The 11,146-nt window shown below is 51.1% G+C and overlaps 1 protein-coding gene across 1 annotated transcript in view; it reads left to right on the top strand.

The window, feature by feature from the left end:
• VSTM2L (V-set and transmembrane domain containing 2 like) overlaps positions 1 to 6,216 on the top strand; it is a 43,892-nt gene extending 37,676 nt beyond the window's left edge. The window contains exon 4 of the mRNA XM_030913919.1: positions 4,846 to 6,216. Coding sequence (XP_030769779.1) covers positions 4,846 to 5,118 — 273 coding nt within the window. The 3' untranslated portion in view covers positions 5,119 to 6,216. The remainder of the gene's footprint in view (positions 1 to 4,845) is intronic.
• Positions 6,217 to 11,146: the final 4,930 nt, after the last annotated feature.

An 11,146-nucleotide genomic window follows, 5' to 3' on the forward strand; every position in this document is an offset into this window, starting at 1 on the left:
GAAAGAAAGAATGATTGGTGAAACTTATCACATCATCTCACAGTGATCAGGTGCTTCTTAAACATTAGCCACTGGCACTACTGTTGCTGTTATTATTTTTGTTAAAAATATAGTATTCGCCTTCTCCAGATTGTGCTTAGAGGTGTGGACCACAGGGACTGGGAGGGAGTCGTGTCTGACATGTGTCCTCGCCCTTCGTCCTGTTGGAAGTTCACTCGCTGAGTTGCTTGATTGTGGGTTAGGGGTCTAGATTCTCTGTTAGACTGTCAGCTCATGCCAGCATTACCAGGATCTGGCGGGCTCATTGTGGTAGGCACTTGCTAAATGCTTGTTGAATGAACGGACAAATTTAGCCCAAGAAAACCAAGGCCAGAGTGCTGGTGACTTGTCAGGGTCAGCGCCGGGCCTCCCATCACTCCCTGCAGTGCTCCCTGCCCTCCTCCTCTCTGAGAGAGGAAGAGCTTGTGCTTCTGAAGGCCACATCTGTCTGTTGGCAGAGGGCGTGCCAGGGAGGAGGGATCTGGCTGCCTGGGGAGCCGTCCAGGCCTTCGTGGCCCCGTCTGGGGGATGGGAGCCGGTGGGCTGAGGGCTGGGCCTCGCTTGGTGCTCCCTCCCTAGGAGCGAGTGCTCCCAGCGCTTTGCGTTATTACTCCATTAGCGCCTTGTAGGGTTGACAAATGAAGGATAATTAATATCCGTGAGGGAAGCAGATGTTGAGGTAATTCGCTCCCGCTGCGCATTTGCAGCAGCATCTCCTAGCTCGCCGGAGAGAGCACGCAGGACCACAGGGCAGAGGTGATGGAGTCAGAGGGACAGGGTGGGCTCCAGCAGGGCCTGGCACTAGGGAGGAGGTGCCCCCACAGCCAGAGGGGCACCTGGGAGGGTTTCCCACTGCTTGCCATGGGGAAGTCCTGCCTGGGTCCCACCTCCGTGCCTCCGCTGAAGGCTTTCCCTCCATATAGGGGATGATGGGCAGCCAGAAAGGCTCAGCATGAGGGAGGAAGGCCAGGCTCCCCACTGCTGGACACTCTCCTCTTCTCTGTGGCCCTGCCAGCACTGGTGGCCCTCCGTGAGCCTCTCACACTACTGGGAGGGTGAGAGTGCATGGAGCCTCTTCCCAGTTCCGCCACTCACTGACTCTGTGCCTCTGGGCGAGTCACTTCTTTTGGAGCCTCAGTTTCACTATCTGCAAAGTGGGTATCATTGTGGGTATTCACTCTGCCATAAAGAACTACCGGAGACTGGGTCATTCACAAAGAAGAAGAGGTTAAATTGACTTAATATTCTGCATGGCTGGGGAGGCCGCAGAAAACTTACAACAATGGCATAAAGCTAAAGGGAAGCAAGGCATGTCTTACGTGGTGGCAGGAGAAGAGGAAACGAAGGGGAAACTGCTACTTTTAAACCATCAGATCTTGTGAGAACTCACTCACTATCATGAGAACAGCATGGAGAAAACTGTTCCCGTGATCCAGTCACCTCCTACCAGGCCCCACCCTCAACACGTGGGGATTACAATTCGAGATGCGATTTGGGTGGCGACACAGAGCCAAACCGTATCATCGTGTGCATGTGGCTTAAAATTAGAAAGCATGACATCTGAGTACCACTTCAGTTGGAGAAAGAAGGTCATGGGTCCGTTCATTGCAAAAATGTTGATGATTATTTATGGAGTGCTGGGCTCTGTGATAACCACTCACATGGACAAAATAAATATTGTCCCTGCTTTCATGGCGGGTATGGTTTAGCCAGGGAGAGAACCCAAAATCAAGTCAACAGACAAATACACAATTCAAAATGAGAAGACTGCTATGCAGGAAATAGGAGGGAGTGGGGACAGGGGTCAATTTCTTGGAGGAGGTGACATTTAGGATGAATGGGAACCAAGCAGGTGAAGATGAACAGGGAACCCCACACAGGCAGAGGGCCCAGCACGCACAAAGGCCATGAGGTCAGCAAGAGTTCCCATTGGGGAGGTTGATGAAAGAGGCCTCCCCAGGGCAGATTGGTGAGATGATTAGAAGTCACACATGTGAGTGCCCAGCCCAGGCTCAGAAACATCTGCAGGCTGCATGCAGAGGCCATGCTTTCTCATCCCAGCCCCCTCACTGCAGGGGTGACCAGCAGGGGCATCCCACCTGGAGCCAGAAGCTGGGCTTCCCTCTCTAGGAGCTGGGGCTTGGCAGGAACAAGCCAGTTCGTTGTCCTTCCAGAAGGAAGAGACCAGTAGGCCACAGGTCTGAGGCCCACTCACCTGAACCTACAAAGCTGTCTGGGAAGGGGATCAGCGACTGGCAGCTGAGAACTGACCTCCACTGTTCTGTCCAGGCAGGAGAGGGACTGCGGGTGGGTTTTTATGTTTTGTTTTGTTTTGTTTTGTTTTGTTTTCTCTAAGAAGAAGGGGCCAGGGAAGGAGGGAAGCCCCCTCCCACCACCATTACCCCTCTCCATAGGCCCAACTCCTTCTTCTTCTTCTTTTTTTAAATAAAAAAACCTTTTTATTTTGAGTCATAGGCTCAGGAAAAGTTTCAAAAATAGGTCATTAAGTCCCCTGTACCCGTCAGCCAGCTTCCCCAGTGGTGTATCTTATATAACTGTCCGTCTGCTTTTTCTTTTTTAATTGAAAAAAAAAAAACACCTGCGGCTACTTTATGTTCAGGGCAGGTTTATTCATAAGAGCTTTAATCTGGAAATCACACAAATGTCCATCGATGGGTGATCACATAAACAAATTGTGCAGTATGCATGTGATGGAATACTACACGGCAATGGAAAAGAACAAATGGATGGTCGGGCATGGTGGCTCACACCTATAATCCTGGTACTTCGGGAGGCTGAGGTGGGTTGATCAATTGAGGCCAGGAGTTCGGGACCAGCCTGGCCAACATGGTGAAACCCCATCTCTACTAAAAATACAAAAATTAGCTGGACATGGTGGCGGGTGCCTGTAATCCCAGCTACTGGGGAGGCTGAGGCATGAGAACTGCTTGAACTGGGAGGTGGAGGTTTCAGTGAGCTGAGATCACGCCACTGCACTCCAGGCTTGGCAACAGAGACTCTGTCTCAAACAAACAAACCAATAGATGCAGGCAGCAACATGGAGAAATCTCACCGATAACAGGTTGTGTCGAAAAAGCCAGGCACAGGAAAGAAGCCACACACACATACAAGAGTTCCAAAACAGAAAAAAACCTATCTATGGTGACAGACGTCAGTCAGAAAGCGGGGGACCCCAGCGGGGGAAGTATTGCTGAGTGAAGGGTGTGCTCTGGGGGGTCACGAATGTCCCATGCTTTGCTCTGGATGGTGCTTACACAGGAAACATTTCCTCGGGCTGTGTGCACTTTACTCTAAAAGTGATACTCCCATTTTAAAACAGAAATGTAAAAACCCAACCAAATAAAACAAAAAGTCAAAGTACAAAGATGAATATAACAAACATCCTTGCTCCCCCCAAGTAGAGTGAATAGTTATCAGCATCCTGATATATTTGTCATCAGCCTTTATATTGTTTTGTTTTGTTTTTTATTGTGTTATTTAATTTAATTTATTTATTTTTTTGAGACAGAGTCTCACTGTCGCCCAGGCTGGAGTGCGGTGGTGCAGTCTCGGCTCACTGCAACCTCCGCCTCTCAGGTTGTTCAAGTGATTTTCATGCCTCAGCCTCACGAGTAGCTGGGATTACAGGCATGCACCACCACACCCCTGGCTAGTTTTTGTATTTTTAGTAGAGACAGGGTTTCCCCATGTTGCCTGGGCTCAAACTCCTGACTTCAAGTGATCTGGCTGCCTTGGCCTCCCAAAGTGCTGGGATTCCAGGCATGAGCCACCACACTTGGCCTGGTTTGGTTTTTTTGTTGTTGTTTTTTTTTTTTGAGGCAGAGTCTCGCTCTGTCGCCCGGACTGGAGTGCAGTGGCCGGATCTCAGCTCACTGCAAGCTCCGCCTCCCGGGTTTACGCCATTCTCCTGCCTCAGCCTCCCGAGTAGCTGGGACTACAGGCGCCCGCCACCTCGCCCGGCTAGTTTTTTTTTTTGTATTTTTAGTAGAGACGGGGTTTCACCGTGTTAGCCAGGATGGTCTCGATCTCCTGACCTCGTGATCCGCCCGTCTCGGCCTCCCAAAGTGCTGGGATTACAGGCTTGAGCCACCACACTTGGCCTGGTTTGGTTTTTAAAAGACCGGTCTCACTCTGTCACCTAAGCTAGTGCAGTGGTGCGATCATGGCTCACTGCAAGCCTCAAACTCCCGGGCTCAAACAGTCCTCGCACCTCAGCCTCCTGAGTAGTAGCTGGGACTGCAGGCACCTCTATTATTTTTTTTTTTTAGGAAATGTACACTTTCAGACTAAATGAAGACTTTGCTTTGTAGTCTACACCAGGTCCACTTCCTCCCCTGTGTTCTGGCCCAGAGTCCACCACTGTGAGGAGGTCCTGGTGTTCCCTCCTGTCTATTTTAAACTTCCACACCTGGAAGACCCCAAAACCAGTATAGAGTAGGTTTCTGTGTTAATTTACATAAATGGCATCCCCTGGGGGCAGGCAGCAGTGAGAGCTTTCCCTCTGCTGTTTGCCACTGAGCTCACGTGCCTAGTTCTAGCTCCGTCTTTCAGACCACTCTGCAGTGCTTCATGCAGGGAACAGACCACTGCATAGTTATGCAGTCTGTTGATGGACATGGCAGTTGCTTTTACTTTTTTGCTATTTAACTCACTCTTGTGCAAACCTCAGTAGGCCCTTGTGGGAGTGTTTCTGGGGCTCCAGTCCTAGGATCCTGGGACCCCCATACTCTTCTTCTCCCCCACTGTCACGGGATAGACAGGTCACGGTCTCTCTGTCACCCCCAGGTGGTCAAGGTGGTGGGCAGCAACATCTCCCACAAGCTGCGCCTGTCTCGGGTGAAGCCCACGGACGAAGGCACCTACGAGTGCCGCGTCATTGACTTCAGCGACGGCAAGGCCCGGCACCACAAGGTCAAGGCCTACCTGCGGGTGCAGCCAGGGGAGAACTCTGTCCTGCACCTGCCCGAAGCCCCTCCCGCCGCACCTGCCCCGCCGCCCCCCAAGCCAGGCAAGGAGCTGAGGAAGCGCTCGGTGGACCAGGAGGCCTGCAGCCTCTAGACTGATGCCCCTGCCCCTAACCACCCGCCCCCACGCTGTACAGAGTGCATGAGGAGCCGCCGGACCACCGGGGACGGACTGCCTGCGTCCAGCCGCGCCCTATCCCCGAGGCCGCCTGTGGCCACCATGTCGGCCCTCTTTCCACCACCCCTTGCTCAGCATGTAAGCCCCACCCACCCCTGCCCTTTCAGACCCCTGTGGTGACCTGGCTCAGAGAAGGTGGCCCTGGGCACCAAGGGGCGGTCCACCCTGAACACTGGGGTGGGGACCATGCTGGGGCCCGGGGCCACCCCCTTCCTGTCACCAGCTTCTGTGGAGTCCAGTGTTTTGCTTTGCTTGCTTGTTCCCATCCTGTCCTGAGCCGGGGCCCCCAGCCTCACCTCCCTCCTCCTACCATCCCTCACTTGGACCTGGGGGTGTGGACAGTGACCCCTCCCTGAATATGAACTTGAATCTTCTGAGCAGAACTAGGGCCTCTCCCCTGGTGAAGACCCAGGGAACAGAGTTCCCAGGAGGGCCCTTCTGGGGCAGTGGCTCTGCAGGGTCACTCACGGAGGCCTGCGGGAACAGCGAGACGCCCCACCACCTCCTGGCGGGTCCTTCCTGTTCAGCTCCCTGTGCGACCCTCCAGGGATGCAGGGGATCCAGGACTCTCTGCCCTGTCACAAGGCAAGTCAGAAGGGAGGGGCCTTCCCCTCGGACCTATGGCCCCAGGCAGAGTTTTGCACCGGCAGGACCCCTTTGAGGGTCTTCAAGGCTCTCCCAGGAGTCCCCCTCTGCCGGCCCCCAATGCCCCAGCCCCCTCTTGGGTCCTGTGCCAAGTCCACCCCAGGGCCTGGGGCTGTTGGGAGCCAAGGGCCCCCTGGTACTCAATTCCCTCACGATTCCCGATCAGGGGTACACCTGCCCCCTGGTTATTTGTAAATATTTCTATTGGATCCAATTCCCCTTGGAATTGGCTCGCACCTCTGGCTGCCGCTCAGTGATGATGTGGGGGAGGTGGGCGAGGCCGAGGGCTTTGCCTAGGGGTGGGTTTTCCTGTATACATGATCCAGTCTGTGACTACCAGCCAACCTGAATAAAGCGATTTTAAAAAAACCTCTGGGCAGTGTCTTTCTGAGGCATTTGTGCCTGGGGGCAGTGTGTGGGGTGGAGGCGGGAAAGCAGGTGGCTAGCTCACACCCACGCCTCACTCAGCATCTTTCTCCTGCTTTGCACCCCAAGCAGTGCCTGGCTTCGCAGTACAGAGCACAGGACCGGTGGGGGCAGAGGAAGAGGGTGGGAGACAACCAGCTTTTGTTCAGCTCCAACCCTGTTACCAGACACTCGAATTACTCTTTGCTTCTGAGATAATCACCACAGAGAAGACTGCATAAAACATGTTTACACAGTTTTGTAAATAATGTAAAGCAAATACTTGTGTAGCCACTACCTACCAACCATAGCACCCCAAAAGAGAACCTCCCCAAGCCTCATGTGTCACCTCCATCTATCCCTTTTCCTCCCTCTTAGAGGCAGCCAATGTCCCGACGTTTAAGGTAATCTCATTCTTTTTTTTTTTCAGACGGAGTTTCGCTCTGCCACCCAAGCTGGAGTGCAGTGGTGCAATCTCGGTTCACTGCAACCTCCATCTCCCGGGTTCAAGTGATTCTCCTGCCTCAGCCTCCTGAGTAGCTGGGACTATAGGCATGTGCCACCACACCTGGCTAATTTTTTTGTATTTTTATTAGAGCCGGGGTTTTGCCATGTTAGCCAGGATGGTCTCGATCTCCTGACCTCGTGATCTGCCCGCCTTGGCCTCCCAAAGTGCTGGGATTACAAGTGTGAGCCACTATGTCTGGCAGTTTTTTTTGTTTTTGTTTTTGTTTGTATTTTTAGTAGAACCGGGGTTTCGCCATGTTGGTCAGGCTCGTCTCAAACTCCTGACCTCAAATGATTCACCTGCCTCAGCCTCCCAAAGTGCTGGGATTACAGGTGTGAGCCACTGTGCCCAGCCGGTAATCCCATTCTTAATGTTCTTTTTGTAGTCTTACTACCTAGGTGTATGTCATTTTATTTATTTTTTAAGTTCCGGGGTGCATGTGTAGGATGTGCAGGTGTGTTTCACAGGTGAATGTGTGCCATGGTGGCTTGCTGCACCTATCAACCCGTCAGCTGGGTATTAAGCTTGGCATGCATTAGCTATTTTCCCGCTGTTCTCCCCCTCCCCCGCCCTCCCCTGCGTATGCCATTTTATACAATGTATGTGAGTCTCCTCCATTGTCTGACCTGCATATGCACAGAATCATACTGTATTTCTCGCATCTCAATTTGTGAGATTCATCTATGTTGCTGCATGTGTCTGTAATTTGTTCACCTTTATTGCTGTACAATATTTCACTGTATGACTATCTCACCATCTATCAACTTACTTATCCATTGTATTGCTGACAAGAATTGGAGTGTGTTCCCGACTGGGTACTATGACTTACCAGCAACACTGCTGTGAGCACACTGGTCCGGATCTCCTGGTGCACACGAGCCTGAGGTTCTCCTAGTGGATTTCTCGGGTCAGAGGCTTAGGCACTTTACTTTGGGATCTCATTTTCTCTTATAAGTTATCAACAACCCTTATTACAGTTGAGGAAACAGGCTCAGAGAGGTTAAGTAGCTTGCCCAAAGTCACAGAGTTGTTGAACTCAGACCTCCTTTAGCCTTAAAGTCTGTTTGTCTTGTTTCTGCCAGGTCTGGACTACCTCCCGGTCCCTGCCATCCCATACTACACCCTGGGCTCTTGACTTCCCTTGGCTTATTCCAGCTAAGGGTCCCACCCACCACGGTCCTGCTGAGAATCTGCCTGAGGATGTGTCCACCTGGGGCTCTCAGGTCAAGCCCTCATAGCCAGAGTGGCCATCTGGTCCTTGCTCTGCAACTGCAGAAACCACAGGCACCCCTTGGGGACTGGGAACTGTGGAAATGATGACTGACATTGGCCCTGGGCCCCGTATCCCAGCCCTGTGCTGATCACCACAGTAGCCCTGAAGCAGGCCTTGCATCTTCTGTCTTCGGATGAAGACAATGAGGTTCAGAGAAGGGTGGGCTGGAGGATGGATGGATAGATGGATGATGGATGGATACGGACATGAATAATAACCAGGCTATGAAGCAGGTGGGACTCTGCACCTGCAGCAGAATTCAGGTATGCCAGGGATAGATGGTCTATGACCTGTGGTCCTCTCAGGCCACTGGCTTAGCCTGTACTCAATGAATATGGTCTCTTCCAGAATACAAGGCTGGCTCTGGAAGGCCCAGGTCCCTCTAGGAGGGTATGGAAGGATCTATGTCATGCTAGAGTGATAACAACACTCACCAGCCCCAAGCACCTCCTACGCACCAGGCACTAGTGAAGGGCTTTCCACAGGAAGTTCTGATGTTCCACAGGGTTTCACCCAACCCTCCCAAGGGTCTATGTCCCATCCCTGGCCATTTTACTCCCATAGAGGGGTCCCCCCAACCTCCTTAGAGGGATTTTTCTTGTTCCACTGGGAAGACAGACAAAGGAAGAGGGAGGTGCCTGGGTTAGAATCCTGCTTCTGCCCATCTTTGCCCCATGGCCGCAGGCAGGGCTTTTCACCTCTCTGAGCCTCAGTTCCCTGTTCTGTACCATGGGGATACTCCCGGAGAAGTGCAAATCAAAACCACAATGTGTTACCACTTCACACACACGAGGACGGCTGGAATAAAAAAGACAGACACTAACAAGTACTGGTGAGGATGTGGAAACATTAGAACCCTCATGCACTGCAGGTGGGAAAGTAAAAGGAGGTAGCTGCTTTGGAAAACAGTCTGGTGCTCCTCCCAAGGTTAGTCAGAGAGTTACCAAATGGCTGAGCAATTCCGCTCCTAGGTATCAGCCCAGGAGGACTGAAAACACATGACCACATAAAAACTCATGCCTGAATGTTTACAGCAGCAATATCCATAATCGCCAAGAAATGGAAACAACTCCCATGTCTATCAAATAATGGATGGCTAAATAAAATGTGGTATATCAGCCTGGATGTGGTGGCTCATGCCTGTAATGCCAGCACTTTGGGAGGCCAAGGTGGGTGGATCATGAGGTTAGGAGATCAAGACTATCCTGGCCAACATGGTGAAACCCATCTCTACTAAAAATACAAAAATTAGCCGGATGTGGTGGTGCACGCCTGTAATCCCAGCTACTCAGAAGGAGAAGAATCACTGAGACTGAGGAAGGAGAGGAAGGCTGAGGCAGGAGAATCGGGTGAACCAGGGAGTTGGAGGTTGTGGTGAGCTGAGATTGCCCCACTGCACTCCAGCCTAGTGACAGAGCGAGACTCCGTCTCAAAAAAAAAAAAAAAAAAAAAAAGGTGGTATATCCAGACAATGGAATATTATCTGGCAATAAAAAGGAGTGACATTCTGACACTACATGCTACACTGTGGCTGAGCCTTGAAAACACTGTGCTAAGCGAAAGCAGTCAGACACAAAAGGCCAAATATTGTGTGATTCCACTTATATGAAATGCCCAGAATTGGCAAATCCACAGAGACAGAAATCAGATTGGTAATTGCCTGGGACTAGGGGACAGGACAGTGGGAAGTGACTGCTAATGGGTATGAGTTTCTTTTGGGGGTGATGGAAACGTTCTAAAATTGATTGTAGTGATGGTTGCACATCTATGTGAATATACAAAAAGCCATTGAATGCACACTCTAAATGGATGAACTGTGTGGGATGTGAATGATATCCAAATAAAGTTGTTAAATGAAACAAGATGCTCTTGACCACAGTGCCCACATCAGGCATGGGGAGACACTTAGGAAATTCTGGCTCCTATTAATATTGCTGGGATTTTTATGTGATGCCAGAGCAAAGTTTGCTTGTCCTCTAGGCTGGTTGGGGGTGGAGATGGGAGCAGTAGAGAAACATGAGGCTGGGGGAGGGAATTTCTTTTTTTTTTTTTTTTTTTTTTTGAGACAGAGTCTTGCTGTGACACCCAGGCTACAGTGGAATGGTGTAATCTTGGCTCACAGCAACCTCCACTTCCCAGGTTCAAGTGATTCTCCTGCCTCAGCCTCCCGAGTAGCTGGGATTACCGGCATGCACCACCACAACCAGCTAATTTTTGTATTTTTAGTAGAGACAGGGTTTCACTATATTGGCCAGGGTGGTCTAGAACTCCTGACCTCAAGTGATCCACCCAACTTGGCTTTCCAATGTGCTGGGATTACAGGCATGAGCCAACGTGCCCGGCTGTGGGGAGAGAATTTCTTAAAGGGAGTCCCCAGGCCCTACTCAGAAGGCTCAGAAAAACCTCAGTGCACCTCCAGAGTAGTTGTGGGCTACTTTCCCTTTTGTGTCCAGCATAAGAATAGCACGGGGCCTGGGATGCTTGTTTTAAGTTCAGATGTCCAGATCCTGTCTTGGCCTTCAGACTCTCACCTGCCAGCACCTATAGTCAACTAGTGACCCCCAAGATGACAATACGTCTTGGTGATGGTTCCACGTGGATTTTTTAATTGCTATAGAATATTCCATTTTATTAGGCTGATCTTGCATTGCCATAAAGAAATACTCGAGACTGGATGATTTATAAAAGAACAAGAGGTTTAATTGGCTCACGGTTTTGCAGGGTTTATAAGCATAGCACCAACATCGTCTTGGTTTCTCGTGAGGGGCTCAGGAAGCTTCCCATCACCGCGAAAGGTGAAGCAGAAGCTGGCACATCACGTGGCAAGAGCAGGAGGGAGAGAGCGAGTGGGGAGGTGCCACACATTTTTAGACACCCAGATTTCACAGGAACTCACCATTGCAAGGACAGCACCAAGCCATTCATAAGAGATCTGCCCCCATGACCCAAACACCTCCCACCAGGCCCCACCTCCCACATTGGGGAAGATATTTTGACATGAGATTTGGAGGGGCCAAACGTCCAAACTAATATCACCCATTACATAGATGAATGATGATCCATTTGGCCAGTCCCCAAATAAGGAACATTCAGCTTGTTTCCAATCTTGCCCT

This window comes from Rhinopithecus roxellana, chromosome 13 (genome assembly GCF_007565055.1).
Source record: "Rhinopithecus roxellana isolate Shanxi Qingling chromosome 13, ASM756505v1, whole genome shotgun sequence".
NCBI lineage: Eukaryota > Metazoa > Chordata > Mammalia > Primates > Cercopithecidae > Rhinopithecus > Rhinopithecus roxellana.